General features: G+C 39.4%; 1 protein-coding gene across 3 annotated transcripts; it reads left to right on the top strand.

Moving 5' to 3' along the window:
- Positions 1–1099: 1099 nt before the first annotated feature.
- Positions 1100–19322, top strand: cfap58 (cilia and flagella associated protein 58). Of its 3 annotated transcripts, none has more exons than XM_046410117.1 (19): positions 1100–1250; positions 2488–2757; positions 2967–3115; positions 3200–3350; positions 3750–3944; positions 4509–4646; positions 4901–5060; positions 5499–5581; positions 5740–5931; positions 6052–6213; positions 6386–6532; positions 6691–6831; positions 6925–7148; positions 7913–8021; positions 8192–8296; positions 9156–9275; positions 9807–9931; positions 10109–10208; positions 18974–19322. In XM_046410117.1, exons 2-19 carry the CDS (start codon positions 2512–2514, stop codon positions 19175–19177), a joined length of 2751 nt encoding a protein of 916 aa, XP_046266073.1. In that variant the 5' UTR covers positions 1100–1250; positions 2488–2511; the 3' UTR covers positions 19178–19322. The 3 variants fall into 3 exon arrangements, 2 of the variants coding, with proteins under 2 accessions (XP_046266073.1, XP_046266072.1); XM_046410116.1 differs by lacking the exon at positions 1100–1250 and adding an exon at positions 1521–1698; XR_006845170.1 differs by lacking the exons at positions 1100–1250; positions 9807–9931; positions 10109–10208; positions 18974–19322 and adding exons at positions 1529–1698; positions 8898–8960.
- Positions 19323–20455: the final 1133 nt, after the last annotated feature.

The raw sequence follows: 20455 nt of genomic DNA, 5'->3' as shown, positions 1-20455 counted from the left end.
AAACTTCACGATCTGCAAAGCAGGTTTGTAAAATATGCAATTCATAGTTAATGTAATAAAGCATGCAGAGTCACTGATGGGTCCTTTAAAACAATGTCCATAAACATTTAGATTGGGTGAAAGCAAAACTAACAGGACTAGTCCTGTTATGATTACATTAATAAGTTGTCTAGCATCTTCATGAGGTCATAAAGTTGTTTAAAGGTTAAATGACTTGGCTTAGAACCAAAAACCTGCAAATATTTGGTCATAAACCAGATATGTTTGCTAATTTTCAAATTAGAAATGTTAGCATGCTAACCTATTAAACATCAACATTTATTTCACTATAGCTGTTCCTAACTACAGTGTCATAGAGCTGCTAGCATGGCTGTAAAGTCAGAAGTAATTTGGCCTTAAGTTGGAGGGAAGCTGCTACAAAGTGGAGCATGATGTGGCTAGCTAGCCACTGTAGTCTGCAAAGTCAGAAGCTTAGCCAGTGAATCAGGAGGAGGAGGAAACTTACCTCACTTCTTCATGCTGTTATCAAGCTAACTGAAAGCCAGGACAATCATGGTAAAGTTGTGAATTAGTGCAGCTCCTATTTGCTGAAACTAATCAATTGCATGTGTGCCTTAATATGAAAAAAGAAAGTTGTGGTGTAGCCAAAAAGCAAATTCAAGTAAAAGTGCTGTTACTTTGCAAAAACAAGTGAAGTAGAAGTAGTCATTAAAACAACTACTGGAGTTTAGATTTTTGGTAGTACTCAGGTAAAGAAGTGGACATAGGCTTACATCACTACTTACCTGTGATGGCCCGCCACATACTGTATATACCAGGACAATATTTCCAGTCTCTCTCAAATGTAATTATAAAATATTACAATAATATAACACTCTATTGAATACACAAGTATTTATCTGCATTCTTTGCTTATGATCTCCTATCTTATATTATAATCTGTCAAATAAATCCCGCACATCCAGCTCTGATCACTTGAAGGCGATATGAATAGGCAATCCGTCTATTTTAATTTTCTGAGAAAGTCATATCAGATGACTCACTTAGGCTAATCATTAGGAGATGATGCTGTGATGTTTCATCTTTGTCTAACAAACACTGGTATGATCATTTCCTTACTTCAAATTGAAAAAGACCACCTGTGTTTGAAATGTTACATCAGCCATGTCCACACGACATGAAAGTAGTCTGGCTCGTCTTCTTTCTCCTCGTCAGACTCCAGAGTGTGAACATTCTTCAGAAAACAGTCAGTGAGTTAAATACAGACCACTCTGAGCCCACACCATTAGCTTGAATGTTTACTTTACGACAGAAGTGGTTGGTTTTAAATGTACTTTCTGTGTTATCAAACTGAATAGCATGAACGACAGACACACCTACTGCTGTCTGTCAGCTCAGTGTCGTATTGAAACGTTGCCAAGCAGAATTTCGTAATATTACAATACGCATTAAATACCTGCTACACATTAATGGTCAGATGTCAAATGTATTTAATTTTTTAGACTCCCTACACCCCTGATTAGGTCAGTGGGCGGCCGCAATAACCCGGGTTGGAGACCAATGGGTCCTTCTCTCGCGAGATCAGCGGTTGCTTAGCAGCCGATGTCAACAGCTCTGTTGATACGAGTAACACCAGTGCTACGTTAGTAAGGATTGACGAATTAGTCCTATATTGGCTTTTCTGTTCATATAATGGAGGTAAGTGTTCTTCATAAGGGCTTGCTCTCAAATGGCTTATAAAACAGCTTTATGTAAATTGAGTAGCATACATTTAAAATAACGCTGGTTGAAGTGTAGCAAGTGTCTCAATATGCTTCAAGTTTAGCAAATCTGACGTCTAGCGAGTCTGGAAAGTGAACTAACAGCATGTCAGCTAACGTTAATTTCACTATCCTGTATCAGGTTTAACTAATAGTGACATACAACTATAAAGTTAAGACTTAAAAAAATACCATTTGAGTTAAATCAAAATCAGAATTCCTTTATTTATCCCCGAAGGGAAATTCTTTTTCGTACAGACATTGCACTTGCAGTTTTCCCGACCAAGAAAGAAAATTGAAAGATATAAAAATAGGATAAACAAAAGCAAGATAAATATAAATCTAAAAATATAGGTATTTACATGTGTTAAAAACTTAAAATTTAAAAATACAGGTATTTACATGTGTGAAACAATATATACATTGTATATATAAAAGTAAGTAAGTGTGTCCGTCACAGTGCAGAGTTTAGCAGTTTGATGGCGACAGGCAGGAATGATTTCCTGTGTCGCTCTGTGGTGCATCATGGGAGTAAGAGTCTGCCCAAGTTAAGTAATTTAAGGTGTAATAACTTTGGCAGAACATACCTGTCTTGTCTGTCTATTTATCTGTGGAGCTTCCCTTTTCATTAGGACAGTACTCGGAGCCAGGTCTTGCCTCTTGAGCTCATTCTCAATAAGCCTTCACACATTTTCACTTTCAGTCTTTGGCTCTTCTGTATTTTTAGGAGACAGGACCATTAGGGGAGGACATGTTTGAGTCCTTGGAGGAATTCCAGATGGTCCTCAATGAGCTAGTTGGGGACAAGAGTATGGACAAGGTCCGGGTGGAATACGAGAAGCTCATCCATGCACTGAAGAAGTCCCGGGAGAATGAGAAGAGGCTAATGTCTAAATGCAGGGAGCTGAATGCAGAGATTGTGTCCACGTCGACTAAAGTCGCAGCTGCCCTGAAACTGTCCCAGGAAGATGAGACAACAATTAATTCACTTAAGAGGGTATCTTTTTTTTTTTTAGGTTAATGGCCTTGATTTCAAATAAGAAGGTCATGCTAGACTTGTGTTAAGTAAACGATAAATACAAATTCTTGGATTATGCCATGTTATAAAGTTCTACCTATTTTATGATTTGGATGATGTTTTATCATTTATCATTTTTGCCTCTGGACCCAAGGTTTTACTAACGTTTTCCTTTGATTTTGCTGTAGGAGCTGGATAAAGCTTGGAAAATGGTTGATGCTGCTCATGATAAAGAGAAGAGGGACAAAGAGACCATCAGAAGTTTAAAAGAAGAAGTTTCCAACCTAATCAAAATGGATGAAAAACAAACTGGCTTCTCCATGGACCAAGAGCAGAGGTGAGCCATTTGTACTCTTCTACAGGCTCTTAATAAATTATTGTGTAGGTAGCATAGGTTTTATTGTTTTGTTTTGTTTTTTAGTGATCTACTGAAAATAAATGAGGAGCTGACAAAGGAGAGGGATCAGCTGCTGACAGATGTGGAGGGTCTGAGAGAAAAACTGAACAAGGCCGCTGCAACCCAGCAGGAAATAGAAGCCCAACGAGATACTTCACTAGAGAATATTTCTCAGGTAAATAAGCGGCACATGCTCATAGACAGTAGGCTGACATCTAATGTAACTCTTATTTTGCCAATGAGTCTGCAAATGTGTATAATTTATAAATGCATATGTACTTGAGGCAACAAAAATTATGTATGCATAAACAGTACAATAGCACACTAGCCTTTTTGCTGAACTAGGAAGGTAAATCTTTGCTGGTGCTGTATATGTTCTGTATACTTGTTCCAGTAGGATTTAGTTCTTTTGGCCACTATTGGCATGTTTAGCTCCATAGCTGGGGGTTCAGCGGTGAACCCTTGCAGGAATACAAACTGCTGTTCTGAAGTCAAAGGGAGTCCTCACAGACAAATTGAAAATAAATAGTGTCTCTGATCTCATCTTGTAGCTGTTCTGTTTGTCTCCATCCAGCTTCAACAGGAACTCCAGGTACAGCAGAATGAGATTTCCCGGGAGATGAGGTTGAAGGAAAAGCTGGACAAGGAAGTGAAGCAGCTCCACATGGACATGGAGGCCAAGATGGGGAACATCAAAGCTCTGAATTTGCAAGGCCAAAGAGCCAAAGAAGAGCAGCAGAGGCTGGAGCAGCAGCTGAAAGAGCTGAAGGTAAGTGGAGTGACACATACTCTTTATGGTCTACTTTTTAGGAGACCAACTTTGATAATATTTATCATACTACAAGGGTCCCATGGGTCCATGACGTCCTTGAAAGATGGTGAATTTCAGAGAAAAAAAAATCAAGGTTTTGAAGTTTTTTTGCTTTTAGTGTCGAGAAAAGACGTATCTGGGGCAACCTCATGCACAGAGAAAAAGAAAGTGATAGAGAAAGCATACTCATCAAACCATTTAACAACCTCTTGTGTTCTGTGCAGACATTTCATTTGTCAACAAAGTTGTATATAAATAAACATATGTAAATTAAAAGTGTAGGTCAGTAACATAAGAAAACATAACATAAGAACATAAGAAAATTTGTGTATTAAGCCAAACGCATTCAAAAACCACCATATATTATCCAAATATTATTGTAAGTGTATTTTTTATCATTTAGCATAGTTAACAATAATGCTGTAAAACCAATGTACATTTAGTTGTGTGGCAAATATCAGATTATTACTATACTGCAGTAATGCATGTAATAAATGTCAAAACCTTTCATGGCTATGACAGATCTTGAATGAACAGTCCACCAAGGAGCTGGAGCAGATGCAAGTGAAGAACACCAAGCTGCAGCAGGAGTGTGGGCAGCTCTCATCAGTCAAAGAACATCTGTCCTTGGAAAATCAGCAGAACGTAAATGAGCTCAAGGTACATGTTGTTCCACTGACACACGTGCAAACCTGACTAATAGAGACACCTCAGATTTTGTCAGTATTGTCTCAAATCTACTGTTGTGGAACAGACCCAGTAAGAGAAACAGTTCTACTTTCAAACAGTTGTATTAGTGCTGTGGTCAGTGAGATAGAGAGAATTTGAGTTAACAGCTCTTAGCTCAGTAACATCTGTTATCCACTCTACTTCTGCCTAATGCTTCATACGACTCTTCCCCTCCCACCTGTCAGATGAGAGAAGAAGAGGTGAGTCAGATGCGTCAGGAGATTGCCAAACAAACAAAAATGAGAGAAGTCATCCAGAAGAAGCTCCATCAGATGGAAGATCAGAAAGCTGATGTGGATGTGCAGAGAGAGACACTGAGGGCTCAGATTGCTGGTCTGGAGAAAGGTAGAGGAGCTTACTATGCTTTATCCTGGACAAAAAGTAAAAGTTCAAATTCAGATTTGAGTAAAAGTCTTGAAGTATTGGATTATCACATAAACATATATGCTGAAATATATGCAGGGGATAATCTCTGAGTGTCCAACTGAACAAAAAATATTCCTGTAGATATACAGCATAACCACTTCTGATTCCACCTTTGATGAAAGTTGTTTTACCCATGGAGATCAGTGTAATTTACACAACATGAACATGTTTATTCTATCATCTGACATTTTGATAAGATTACTCCAAATTGTTATCGATTAATCTGCATTTTCACTGTTAACTGATTGATAAAATGCTCATCAAGATTTCCCAGAGCCCACAGTGACATCTTCAGATTACTTATTTTGTCCAGCCAACACTACTGACTCTGACCATTAATTCGAGCTATTTCTACAGATCTTGAATCTTCTCAAAAGCACGTTGAAGCTGACAGGAAAGCCATAGATGAGCTGATCAGAGAGAGAGACATCTTAAATAAGGTAAGTGTTGTAGTGTGCCCTTAGTACTTGCAAACAAAAGTAATTTGTGATGCACTTTACTCTATTATGTATATATGTTATGTCATTAGAAATGTCAAAATCACAGACAGTGAAGACGAGCAGAAGCTTGCGCACAAGTTAACCATCCCATTTCACAGAACATGATCAAAGCTGCACAGTCGACTGAGAAAGAGAAGAACATCGTGAAGCTCCTTGAGCAGGACAAGAAGACCCTGGAACATGAAATTAATGGGTACCGCCAGGAGGCCCAAAAGCAGCGCAAGATCATCCAGCAGCTGGAAAAAGAACGTGACCGCTACATCAATGAGACCAGCAACCTCATGCAGAAGGCAGGATTATTATATGTGGATTATTTTAATATTGCAGAACAATTTTAAGTTATTAATTTAAGTTGTTTAAGCTGTTGGAATCTGCCATCAACCTTGGGAGAACTTTGCTCTCTTCTGCAGGTGCAACAAAAAATGAGTGAAGTTGAAGTGAGAGAGACGGAGATATTTGATTGGAGGAAGAAGGTCACAGAGGCAGAGTGCAAGCTCAAGCAGCAAGAGAACCTGCTGGAGTCTGTCGTGTCTGAGAGGAACCTCTACAGCAAAAGCCTCATCGAGGCTCAGGTACTAATAATAACATGGTGTCATGCACAGCTGAACTTCGATTTATTAGTCAGTAATCTAGTCAGGAGTTTGTTTATTGTTTTTGTATATAAGATGTAGTTGTAATAATTCTCTGTTCCTTTTTTGTCTTTCTTTCTTTGCCATCCTATCACCGTGCGTCTCTCTGCCTCAGGAAGAGATTGCAGAAATAAAGAGGAAGATGAAGATGATGAACAACCAGGTCACCCGATTGAGAGATGAGATCACTGGGAAGGAGTTGGCCCTTGCCAAGGATCAGCACGAACACAAGCGCTTAGAGAAGGATAACGAGGCTCTCAAGGTACAGCCGCCTGTATCACTAGTTGTTAATGTGGTGTGGTTTTGAGCTCATCAGTATCATTTAGGTTGTTTAGCCATTCAGAGTGGTTTTTCACTGTAAATTGCCAAGTTGTTTCATGCCTTATTTGTTTGAATGTGTGCACCCATGTCCTGCTCCAGGCGGAGTTGCAGTTGATGAAGCTCCAGCTTGAAGAAACAAAGCAGCGTGTTGACAGTCAGAAAGCAGAACAGCAAAAGCTGCAAAAGATTATAGCTGACGCTGATGCTGAGCAGATCCAACAGAAGAATCAGCTAGAACAGGTAAAGAAAGAGAAAGAGGCAGGATGAAGTAGAGAAAGAGAGTGACTAACAGAATCTTGCATCTGGTTATCTGTTGGATGAACTTCTCTCAAGGTGATCAGAGAACGGGACAACCTAGGCAAACAGCTTTTACGCCGCAACGATGAGCGTGTACTGCTGTATGAGAAGATCAGGATCCAGCAATCTATCCTCAGCAAGGGAGACTTTCACTATAACCAGAGGATGGAAGACATCCGCCTGCTCAAGCTAGAGATCAAGAGGCTTCAGCGCAAAAAGAGCATCCTGGACAAGGCTGTACCCAACACCGAGGACCTGAGGTAAAAAAGGGAAGAGGTGCCTGTGGAGAAAATGACGTACTGAAGTTTGAACAAAGACAGTGAGCAATAATTACTCTAAGAGAAGAATTTGGTGTAGAGAAGGAAGGCAGGATGAGGATGAGAGTGAGGTGACCTTCGAAGTCCAGTACTTAAAGAAGAAGTATACAGATCAAAGAAGGATGGAGGTGGAGAGAGATCAAGAGTCAGATGTAGGAATGACTTCCTTTGGCAGTATCAAAGTATAATTCAATTAGAACATGTCCCTCGCGTCTTCAGAAGACATTTTTTAGAAAACATGGGGGGCAGAGGGACTTGGCCATCTCCCCAACCATAGAGGATGGGAGACTTTTTCAAAAGATAGAAAAAGTGGATCCATGTTTAAGATACAAAAACTAGAAGTTGTGTATAGGTTTTAAATCACATCATCATGTAGATTAAAGAAAATGAAGAGAAACTCTTTCAATGAGCACCATTTTTATAGCACATTGTTAGGGCATTAAAAGTGTGTTCTAGTGCATTTGCAGAGTCATTGCAATTCTCAATAAATGCCCCTATATAGATATGGTCTTCATAAAAAGTGTTACCCTTTTGGAATAAGGTCAGTTTAATTGGATTTGAAGTGGATTTGAAGACATCATATTGTTTTTGCTAGTATTTTCTTGTGTCTGTTTTTTTTATCTACTGCATCTGACTAAAATTTCCTTCCAAGTAGGGAACACACTTATTGTGAGAACTGTGTGAAATACCACTGAGGTGTGTTGCAGGCGAGAGCTGTTCCACCTTCAGCGGGAGCTGCTTAGAGAGAGGACCAGGAACAGCGTCCTCGAAGAGCAGCTGAAGCCCATAAATATTCACAGATGGAGACGACTGGAGGTGGACTTATTTAAGTAACCATTACATTCCCAGCCTGTTGCATTTGTTTTTCACTGCCTCACAGTGATGTCAACATTTTCACTTCAGGTTTATGTGAGAGATCGCTCATACTCTTTAAGCATAGTAAACCCTCTGGTCATTAATATTTCGTAAATGACTCTCACCCACAGGGCAGTGACCCCAGCAAATACGAACTCATCCAAAAGATTCAGTCTTTACAAAAACGACTTATTGCCAAGACCCAAGAACTTGAGGAACGTGAACTTCTATTACAGGTAAACACCTGAAGCTTTCTCCCTGGTATGTACACACAAGAACATTTCTCACATTATATGCCTCTATGAGTTAATTAGTCTAGTTTTTGTCAGGGAGTGGTGTGGCTTATTTGAAAAGGAGCTAGTTTGACAGACAGAATCTGCCATATTCTTGGCACAAAGTCAGACACATTTTCAGTACATGTTTCCCCTTGTCTTTGTTTCTGTGATGTTCATGATTGGGATCTCAGAGCACAGCTGGGGTGGAATGATATACCCTCTTTAACCTACTGCCTTAGTGACCTGATCGTGGATAAGCAGAAGGAAATGGATGGATGAATGGAATTTATTTTAATTCTGCCACAGCAAAGGACGCTGGACCTATTGAGAACACAAAATTAATCACTGTTGTAGTGTTTAGCTAAAACGATCTCAGTGTTGAACAAGAGATGAGTTTGATTTTAAACTTATTCCAAATATTTGATACCTCTGATGACTGTTGCATCAGTCATGTATTTTGCAACACATTAATTATTACATGCTTAGTTCACTTAAGATATTGCCTACCATGTAAGAACCATGACTGAAAACTGTCTCGTTCCTTCCCTATATGATTATTAAGGATTAAGGCGAGTGATACTCTTCCTTTTTGTTGCAGTCATGAAAAGACCAATGCTATCAATATGTAAGTCAGTGAAAGCATATAGTTGGGTCACAAATAAATAATTTCTTTTTGAAAGCTATCTATGTATTTAGAATACAATGCCATTAAAGTGTAATGATCAGGTGGCCCAATACTTTTGTCTATATAGCATATCAGGCTCACTCACTCATTCTCATGTATTGAACTTACTTACTTTCCCCGTGCTTGCCCATCAAGGAAAAAGAGAAGCTGTATGTGGAGCTGAAACACATTCTGGCCCGGCAGCCTGGCCCAGAGGCAGCTGAGCAGCTCCAGCAGTGCCAGTGGACGATCAGAGAGAGAACCAAAAAGCTGAAGGTCATCCCACACATCCTGTTCTTGACATGCAGCATATCTCTCCTTTTGTCCTTTTCTTATTTCATGTTGTTGTACGCCTTTCCTTCATCTTGTCTTATTTTTGTATTTGACCCAACCAGAGTCCAGTTTCTCCACATCAACCTATTGTCACCTATTTTTTTCTTACTTAGCATAAATGTACACTATTTACTAAGTGTAGTCCAACCTTCTTTGGAACGTAAGCTTCAGTATACAGTGTTTCTGATCTGATGAAGGCTCTTCATGAAATGTTGGTTTTAATTATGAAGAAGAAACTGCTTCCTACTTCTAGTAAACTTTATAAGATCTATGTCAGTTTGTTCTCATATATGATTCAATAAAAAACACTTTGTGTCTTTTTAGCAACATGTTTTTCAAATGATTATCACTTATACAATTCAGTTTAACTGTCCATATGTGTTTAAACACACACACACACACACACACACACATACCCTTTTGATTCTCTACATGCAGTGACAAAATTCTTTTTTTATTTCCCCGATTCCACAGGCACTGATAGCAGAGCTGAGAATGCTGGACTCCAAGATGAATGAGTACAAAAGTGAAAATCAAAGTTTAGCTAATGAGCTAGCAAACATCAAGAAGAAATACCTCAGTCAGAAAAAACTCTACAGGTGAGGTCGATCTTTGATCTTTGTTTCACATCCTATCTCATTTCCGACATTTTAACAGGGTATTACAGATGGGTCCAAAATGCAGAGTTTAGTTTTTGCAGGGCACATGTACACTGTAGCATGTAGTATTTGCTGTGTTAACTCTCTGATGTCTTGGCGCTCTATGTGTCTCACCAGTGAGCAAAGGATCAAGACCAAGGTGCAGCAGCTGGAACCTCTGCCTCAGCTGAGCAGCAAACCTCACTTCACTGGAGGAGGCTTCAGGATCGACAACCCTGTGAGAAGATGATGGCTATTATAAACCAACAGGTTTTTGGAAAACCAAGTCAATCTGTATTTTACCAATAAGCACTCATGACCTCAATCAAGACTTTAAAAATGACCATTTAATAACGACTTCTTAAAGAAATTCAGAATTTCATTTGAGCGTTCAGAGCATTCATCCCTCTCACCACACAGGACTGCTTTCAGTCCATACCAGATCATGTTCTAAAGGAGATATTTTTCATCAGTATATAAATATTAAATCCTGACATCAGGTCCCTATCATGTTCTTCTTCTCTCCAGCATTTATTTTCTTTCACGTTACAATGTGTTGGCACACGGTGCATCTTCATCAAACAGTCACGGTACAAACAGAATGTATAATTAGCCATATTAAGCATATCACTGGGATATTGTGTTAAGGGGGCTAATAAACCATTTACACTGTTTTGAGAAGTGAGGATTGCTAGAAATACTGATGATAGCCTGACTACTCAGTATTGTAATCATGTTGGATGCTGTGTCGAGGGTAAAACTGCAAATAAAGTGGTTTCACTTCTGTTTGCTCTAATGAAAGTGTCATCTGAAACATACAGCTTACTAGTATACCAGCTGTTGAAATAAGGCAATAGAAGGAGATTTCTTCTGTTCCCCAGTACAAAGCCACATCAGCACAAATCTGTGGCTTGAGTTGCCTCTTCATTTGACCAAACCCTACATTTCAGATCAATATTCAAACATTAGATTTCTTCACTTAAGTGCAAAAACAACAAATGTCACATAATCACTGAATTTACAGTGAAAGGGAAAGAGAAAATCTGAAGAAAAATAGGGTGAAAAAAGAGAGGATACAGCTACAGATACACTGGAAAGAGAATCTCTCATCCTTCTCAGTATAAAAAGCTGCACTGTTGTTTCTTCATAGGGTTCTGTCCAATGCCGGGTTAAATAAAGATACTGTTAAGATGCCAGTTTCCTCCATAACTGTTCCACTGATAGATTGTGACCTGTTGATTGACACTTGTCCTTCTTGGAGAGCAACAGTTCAAAGACTTAAGGTTCCATTGGTGAATTTTTGACGCTGTACAATAAAGGCAAAAGTAGAGGGCCATCTAACAACAGTCTGCTGTTGTCCCTTGGTCAAACCCTCCTTCATTAGACATTTTGTTGCTTTGTTTCTGTCTACTTGGAAAGCACTGCATCACAAAGGTCTTCTTCAAATTAATTTTCCTTTTCTTTTGACAATAAATGCATACAAATGTGGCTTGAATCTTTGAATCTTGAATCTTGATATTGAATTAAAATCAGAAACTCTTAACGGCTCTTTATTCACTGAAGAGTTTAAATACTATCTGTGACAGTGTCTGCACCAGAGCTTATAGAAACATCATATTACCACCTGCCATCAGTTAACATGGGAAAATCCATCCGGCCCCAGTCTAAACAACACATTTTTCAAAACATTTTTTAGATTTAAGTGACGACCAGCAATTCTCTGACTTTAACTTTGATCTTTATTAAGATCAAAATAGAAAGAATGAGTGTATTCTCAGGCTGCTCTGAATGAAGCTAGAAAAAAAAATAGGATATGAATAACAAATAAGGTAACTTACGCAGAAGGGTTCAAGATCACATTAAATATTCCTTTATTGGAATGTGTCCCCTAAATTATTCCTTTGTTATAAGTAATAATAGAATAATAATATGGAGGAACCATTGAGACACATGACCCAGAAAACAATGTCCTAAGACACTTAAGTGATGGAGAAGTTAGAATAATGAGCTGTAGGACTTGTAAAACCCCTTGCAGGGAGTTTATGTCGTATGCAGGGACAAAACGTGATGTTTTCGTTAAAATTATATTACAGATTCTAAAGCAAAAGCTAGGAACAGACTAAAAGCAACACCACCAGCACCCTCTGCTGTTTAGCCACTAGTGATGCATGTGCACAGTCCAACAGGATCATACATAGTAGAGCACCCAATGGTCAAGTATTAATGCCGTATTCCTCTAATAATACAATCATATCATATAAAGTGACATATTATGTGGCAAATATTCAATTACACTCCTTGTCTCTTGAGCAGGTTATTTACATGATGTCCCTTTGATCACCTCTAGATGTCAGCAAAATACTGACTGACTCGCAAAACAAAAAAGCATTCCATGTCCTGCTATTCCTCTGAAATAAATGGATGGGGAAAACAACATATTTCTACATTTACATTTATATTATCTTAGAATATTCACTAAAATAATCACATAATCATCACATCCGGTGTTGTATATGTATGTATTGTCTACATGTGGCACCCAATTAGCTGCAAAAGCTAACTGTTATCATCATGTTCCTGGTGATGTTAGAAGTTGTTTGAAAGCTGCAATATACTGCTTTGAGGATATGTTATTTATGGTTTTATATCTCCTTTCATTTCCCTTTGACAGCACATGACACACAGACAAACACACCAAAACCACTGTCATTCCTGTAGTGCTGTGGATTCCACACAAGAAATTCTGCCCTGAGTTAAGGGAAATTTTATTTTTACTTTACATTAAAACCATAGCTGAGAACTGGGTTTCCTAATCCTATGAAGTGTTGAATTTGTATTTGCAAAAGATTTTCCTTACAGACTGAATTCAGGGTGGCAGGGTACAGGAGCCTCTGACGTCTGATCCATTGTTCAGGCCTGGTTGAAGCTCACTGGCGGGATGAGGCTGTGCTAATCAGTGGAATCAGCTGCTGAACACATCTGTTTCTATCCAGTGAACTGGTTGCACAGCAGACGTTTTGACTTGTCACAGCAGGCAAAACAGGTAATGACAGCTCAGTTCAATTAAATGTCCCAGTAACTGACAGTAAACCAGTATGCACAATAGCAGCAATCATTAATTACACCTGTGAGTGTCCTGCTATGACATGTCAAAATGTCTGCTCTGCAACCACTTCACTGTAACCTAACGTCAGTCGTAAAATGCTTCAGATGTTCACATAATTTGACATCTGACAACAAATTTGAACAATATGATGCTGCTCCATGCCAACTGTGCTGCTGCAGATCACAAAAATGATCATTTCTATGTATTTACAGAAGTTATTTCTTGTGTATACTTTGTTCTTGTTAAACTAAAATAATCAAAATCAGTCTGTACACTGTGTCCCACCTGATCAAACAAAGCCAGTATACATACAACTCACTGGTGGTGTTTACAAAGTGAGAGCTGCCTCAGAGTTCCCCTCTGTTGCATGTAGAGTAATTCCTTTGCCGATACAATTACATCATAACCATGGCAACCAGCATCTATGCAACGCTGGGCTGTGTGAGGTCTGTTGCCGTATAATGGGAGGCCTCTGACAGGCCAGATCGCCTTTCTTCCTTTTCTTCCCTTTTTCTTGTTGTGTGGGGAAGAAGCAGCTGCTTAAGGAAACTAATGAAGTTGGTGTTGGCTAGTTGGTGTGGAAGTGTTTCACACTGACGATAATGAAATGTGTACACATATGGCATGTTGAGCGCTCAAGCATGAAGTGCCTGCCTGTGTGTGTGTAGGTGAGTACACACACGTTGTGTGATGTGATTTTTTTTTTACAGTGTACAGCATGTTTAGCCAAGGCACAGCACCTCCTGCGTACTGACGTCATGTGTTCAGTGAATCAGTCTGCAGATTCTCTCTTTGTCTTCGCTTGTTGGATCTTCTTGCCAATTCCTAAAATTATGCTATCTATTTTGGAAGGGAAAAAAAAAACACTGTTTTCACTGACTTTCAGTTTTGCCTAAATGACCAGCTTGGAGTGTCCCACATTTTTATCAGTAGAGTCACAGTTAAAAAGTCAAAAATACATCATAGATCACTGTGTGAAATATGTTAGGGAAATGTGTGCACCGTGAACAAGTCATCGCTGAACTCTGCTTATTTTCTCAATTCTCTCAAACCCGTCAGGCTGTAAAAAGCTTAATCTGTCAAATCTGCTCATATGTGAGAGCTGGATGTTTCGGGACCTCAGAGGCAGCCATATTATAACATCTCACAGTCTGAGTGCACTCTGCGTGTGATAATAACATGTGAGCTGTTATGTGATGTGAGTGCATGTGTTTGTACTTGTACTACAGCTGAGGCTTTCAGACATGAGGTCTAAACTCCCAACCACAGATTGAAACCAGGGATTATGCAGATTTTAAAGCACGGCTGTGAAGGAGGGAGGGGGTCAATATCAAGTTCGTGATGATTAAACATTATTCAGTATCATCTATGTTTCTGTATTGACTGAATTAATTTCAAGAGTATCCTATTTTTACTGTGGTTTTTATTTTCAAATGTTCAGCATTGGCTTTAGCATTATAATTTCACTTTACTGCCTGTAAAGCAATCAGTGCTCATTTCTTCATAACTCATATATGTGTAAAGCTTTTGCCAATAACCCTTACTTTGAATATAATTGCATAGATGTGGCATTTAGAGATTTGGAAGGCCAAGAGCATTATGGGAATGCATAAAAAGAGTATTCAGGTGCACATAGCACAAAGTGATGATCTACATATACAACTACTGTGGACAAAGTTTTGCAAAATATCTGAGAAAAATCACTAGATCAGTCAAATTATACAAATCGCAACATAAAAATCACAAAAAAATTACTTGCAACTAAATACATAGGAGACAGGATGACTGGTGTTCTCTTGTGTGCAACCTAATGGTCTTTCTTGGCATTATAATATGAGTGCATTCAAAACTATGTTTTGTCTTTGTTCTTGGTCCTTGTCTCATAAATAAAGATTTCTCAGTTTCATTTCAGTCCTGTTGGGCTCCACATATGCTCTTCTACTTGATCAGCGTGGTATGAAAGCTCATTTGAAGAGATTAGCCAATGTATTGCAAGGAGCCTGATTGGATGGTTTGCTGTTTATTGCTGAGTTTATCACATTTACATAAATCAATTTGCAATTTCTTGGTGATTCTTATTGTACTGGGATACAATTATTAGTGTTTACCTGGTTGACTGTATGTATTGCATATATATTTATTGTTACTTGCTTATTTGTCACAGAATAAGAATAAGATTGCTTACTTGTCACAGAATAAGAATAAGATTGCTTACTTGTCACAGAATAAGAAAGTTAAAAAAACAACACTGAATTTGGAAACAAAACAAGCTTGATTGAAATTGATGTAAAATGTATTGGGCTTTTATGTCAGTCCAAATTTTTGTCCCTTTGCAGTTTTGTGTGCAAACATGAAGCAGATTCACCACATTCTCTTCTGCATGCCATCCACTCAGATCTGAGTGAGTGAGTAGGCAAAAGGAGAAAGCCGATGATGAAGTAAATGGGATTTGATATGCAAGGTAGAGAGAAAAACATATGCTACCTTCCTACAGAAACATCTCCTTCCCCCAAATCCTCCTGCTCCTCCTCCTCCTTTTCTCCTCATGAATATTAGGGAATTAATGTGTGCAGGGAGAGAGAGGGAGGGAGGAGGCAGGGACAAAGAGAGAAAGAGAGGAGAGGATAGTGAGGGAAGAAAGGGAGGGGGTGAGCTGATATCGTCAGAGGTCTGGCAGTGCGCAGGCTCTGTGTATGCTGGGCTGGCTGCCTATTGATTGGAAAACAACGGGCCGTGGGAGGACAGATAAGGCTGGCTGTGGGCTAACGGGTGAGGGACGGGATACAGACCAAAGCTCAGACCACGCTGCCATCTTTACGTCCCTGTCTTTTTTTCCTCTCTCTCTTTCGCTCTGGAATGAATGTAACTGCTGCTACTGATTGGTGGGTTTTGTAGCAGAGGGAGGCTTAGGCACAGATTCTCCTTGTCTGAGAAGATCCTGCCTACACATTAAGCCATACCAACAGCGGCACATCGACTGCAGGTAATACGTCTTCTACTGTACCTGCCACCCTGCTGTTCTTTCTTCCAATCCTGACATCTCTGATGTCCTCTCTGTGCATTATCTTTCCTCCATCCTTACCTTGTAACCATGGTTTCCTCCATCTCTCCTTCCTCTCTGCTTCTCTCTCCCTCCCCCACTCTCCTCTTTTTTCTCCATCTGATGAGCTGATGACATGCACATGCTCGAGTTCCATTTCTGCTCTGCCACCTGACAATTGATTTGATGTGGAATCTATTTCACTTATATTTATGAGAAATCAGAACAACTGAACAGGTATTTTTTATTTTATTTATTTATTTTTTTTTACTAGAAATAGTATTATGTTGCTGCTTGGAATTACAGCATAGAATAAAAAGCTTTAAAAATTCAGCAGTGGAATTGTTGTGTAGTCATGTAGTTGTGGACACCGCGCCCACGGTACAATGAGGAGAGTGATTTGGCTCTATTGCATTCAGTGGCTCCTGATGAGCTCTTGTGATTGGTTCTTGTCATACCTGCTTGCTTGTGGAACACAGAGACACACCTGAGACCACCACTGCTCTCTGTGAAGGTCACATACAAAAAAGGCTGACACACATCTCAAACACACACTATGCAGACATTCAACTCCTGCCCATCTCAACCACCTCTACACAGTCCATACTGCTCTCAACTCCAGCTGATGCTATAATTGATGCTATGGATGCTATGATTTCATGCCTTTTGTTAGAACCTAATACTCCAGAGGCTACAGCATAATTGGGAAGTGCTCTTTGGAAATACAGTTTGTGATCACGTGCACTGCCACATTTTCAGCGAAGAATCACTGTGCCAAGGTTAGAGTAAGCTACTGATTTCCCTCCCTGCTTATTTTAGCAGTCCAAATGACCTTTAAGATTTATTCAACATGGAGTCATTTTCTCAGCAGAGAAATAAGAAATAAGTGTAAGGCCAAATAAATAAAGACCACAGTATTGCAGAGAGGACAGAGCTAAAGAGAGGGCAGATGGGATTCTGAGAAACAGTATCCGGATGTTGATGGAGCAGCACTTTGCTGAGTGGTGTGATGAGGAGGAAGAGGCTTGCACAAGCTTGTTTTTAAATGGACTCCTGTGCTGTACTCACCCAATTAGGCCAGGTCACTGTCCAGCAAAGCACAAATGATTTTGGCCTCACTACTGTAATTACACTGCATCTGCCAGCCTGATCTAGCCTCAACTTTTCTATTAGTCTGACTGCAGCATTACGATCTTCCCAATGAATGCTGCTGCTTCTTTCAGGTTTAAACCCTTTCATTAATTGATTAAATGAAACTAAATAATGATATGGAGTTCGATTTCACTATTTTTCAATTATTTGATGGCCCCTATTTTTCAGAATATTATTTAATTCATTTACAGCATGTACAGTCCAACTTCTATTATGAGAGTAAAGTAAAAATTCCATTAGCATAAACATTAGCATCACTAACCGCATCATTTTCTACAGTCACTGTTAGCTACTTTCTCTGAGTTTATGCCATTGCTGCATGATAATATAATTAATTCTAGAAAGAAACTATCAAAACCTTAAACAAGGAATCATAATTTGGGAGAAACATATTCCTACCTATCGCATGATACATGTCTTTGCTTTCAAAACTTAGGGAGTTATTGGCATTCCTAAAACATGTGATAACTACCACTGGAAAAATATAAAAAGGTAGTAAGTCAACTGTGTTGACTCTTTCTAAGAATTGTTCAACAAGAAATGATACAGTTTCTTTTAATAGTAATTCACTCTGCTATGGGATAGCATATACATTCTATGAAGACACAGTGAAACAAGAAAGGACCTGGTAAACGCAAACTATTTCTTAGATGTCCTCTTTAAACATATCTGAGCATGAACTCCATTGTCACTTCACTGTGGGGAGCAAAAAGCCCTCAGTTCCACCAGCTACTTAGCAAGTTTCTTAATGAAAAGAAGAACATGAGAAAGACAAACTCTCAAAACTCCACTGAATTTTAATAATAAATAAATAATTTTGAAGGGAACATCTGAATATACCACATCTTCTAAGCATCAAGGTTTAAGAGTATTTTCATCAATGGTGTGCCAACCTGCCTTATATCACATTCCAAGCAAATACATAAGGGAGGTTTTGAAAATAAAAGTGAAAAATTGCAGCTCCCAGGCCTCCTGATTCTCGGTCTCTTTGTAAGCCACATTTAGTTTTCTTACCTTTTCAGATATTTTCTGAAGTAATTTTTGAAGCTGTTCCCATAAACTCAAAAGTTATGTGGTGCTGTAAAAATAGATCTATAGAAGTAATTTTCATAACTGAAATACATGCTTGAAGTGAGACTGAGATTGATGAGTCCATTTTACTAAATCTGAATCATTCTGAGAGCAGCATTAGGATTAGGTGACATAATTAAGTGAAGAACACATTTTTACACCTATTTTTGTTTAGCTTAAAGAAAGCACTAAAAATAGCTCCTACTTTAATATACCATGATAAATGTTCCTACAATTTCATGTCCTCATTAGTTAAATCCCAGCAGAGGCACTTAATTAACTATGGTTTACCAGTGAAGCCAACTGGTTGGTTCCCTTTGGGACCTGGTCCCCTTCTGGCACATCTACCTCCATCCCCTCTTTGTCTAGACAACATGGTGCCATTCCACATGAGGTGAGTCAGGCATGATTTAGGAGGTGCCAGATAAATCCTTCTGGGATATTGGTAAGTTTACCAGATGGGGACAGATTCTGACTCTTTTGCTTTGTCCGATCCTGTCTCTCTTTTTTGACACATTTCCTGCAGCAGTAGCCTTGCCTCATTAAAAGAATGCTGATGAAACTTAAAACACTGTGCTGATTTTGCAAACTCAGTGCATTAAACATTACCACCACCACCACTCTGTTTGTACAGGGCTCACCGATTGACAGACAGGGGACACCATGGAAGCCCCTCTTGTGTGTTTGGATGAGGAGTTTGACGACCTGCGACCATGCCGCATGGATGAGATGGACCACCCAGCACTCAGCCACTCCTCTTACTCCACGACCACCACCATCCCTCTGGCCTCCATCACCCGTGAGGACTTCTCTGAGCTGGAGAATTTTTCTGAGATGATGAGCTTCAAGTCCATGGAGGACCTGGTCAATGAGTTTGACGAGAAGCTCAATGTCTGCTTCCACAATTACAACACCAAGACGGAGGGCCTGGCACCTATACGCAACCAGTCACACAACCAGGAGGATGAGGAGAGGCTGCAGGATGAAGAGTGAGTGATCAGAGACACAGTTAAATAATCTAACAGAATACTCATGTCACTGTCCACTTACTGAATATGATGCGATGTTCAGTCACGCCTTGTGGCATTCATCAGCCCGTTCATCTGTTATTCTAAAACCTGCAGTGTGCACGTCTCAGATCTTAATAGGTCTGACACAGTTTAGTCTTCTAAATAACACATGTTAAGTGGCACTTAGAGTCCATTGAAAAGCAATTTGTATTAAAAATAGAGATAACATTACATTCCATACAGCATCCCTATGCAGAAATCATCTGTTACAACACCGTCAATATATAGAAAGATAATTTTAGATTTTATATATTATATAAAATAGATATTTGAATTTAGCAGTTCCTACGTTTGATTGCATTTGGGCTTGGTCATGCACCCCATCAGGAATATACTACAGTAAGAAATGACCTCTCTCAAGGCCAAAACAGAGGCTCAGCAGCACAGTATGTCACACATGACAGCAGCCAAAATATTTCCACACACACAGACCACAACATCCCAAACACCCAGTCAATCAGCAGCCTGACCCCACCCTCCTCAGCACCACAGTCGGACTGCATGCTGAATTATTCAATGTGCAGCGTTGTTCGCCTCAGTTGGCTTTGGCTCTGTTGGTCTGTCTGTGTCTCTGCCTTCTCACCAGCTGACTGCCAGATCCTCCTTCCTTTGCTTGCAGCCTCTGAGGTGGAAACACACACATCCTCACTCTGTGTGGATATGAACTGGGCTAAAAATAGTCTGACTGTAGGTGTGAGAGGGGAATTTTTGGAAAGGAATCACATGATTTTTCAAACAACAATAAATTGCTATTAAAATGAGTAGGAATGAATAACGCTTTGACTGATTGTTGAGCGCAGAGGACAAGATTGTGAGTGGATGTTCGTTCTGTACTAATCTGCATCTTAGGACCAAGAGACAAGCTTAATGCCATGCACTGATTTGTTGTGGGACAGAGAAGGAACCCAGCGTAGAAAAGGTGAGATCAGATATACACAACTGGAGAACTGGAGATTGTGTCCCATTAACAATGTCTCATTGTTCCTCCTCCTGTTTTCATGCCAATTCTTGCAAATGAAAAAAAAAAAATCAATGCTGTGATTTTA

This window comes from Scatophagus argus, chromosome 14 (genome assembly GCF_020382885.2).
Source record: "Scatophagus argus isolate fScaArg1 chromosome 14, fScaArg1.pri, whole genome shotgun sequence".
Taxonomy (NCBI): Eukaryota; Metazoa; Chordata; class Actinopteri; family Scatophagidae; genus Scatophagus; species Scatophagus argus.
The sequence above is the reverse complement of the archived record's forward strand: the minus strand, read 5'-3'. Positions and strand labels throughout refer to the sequence as shown.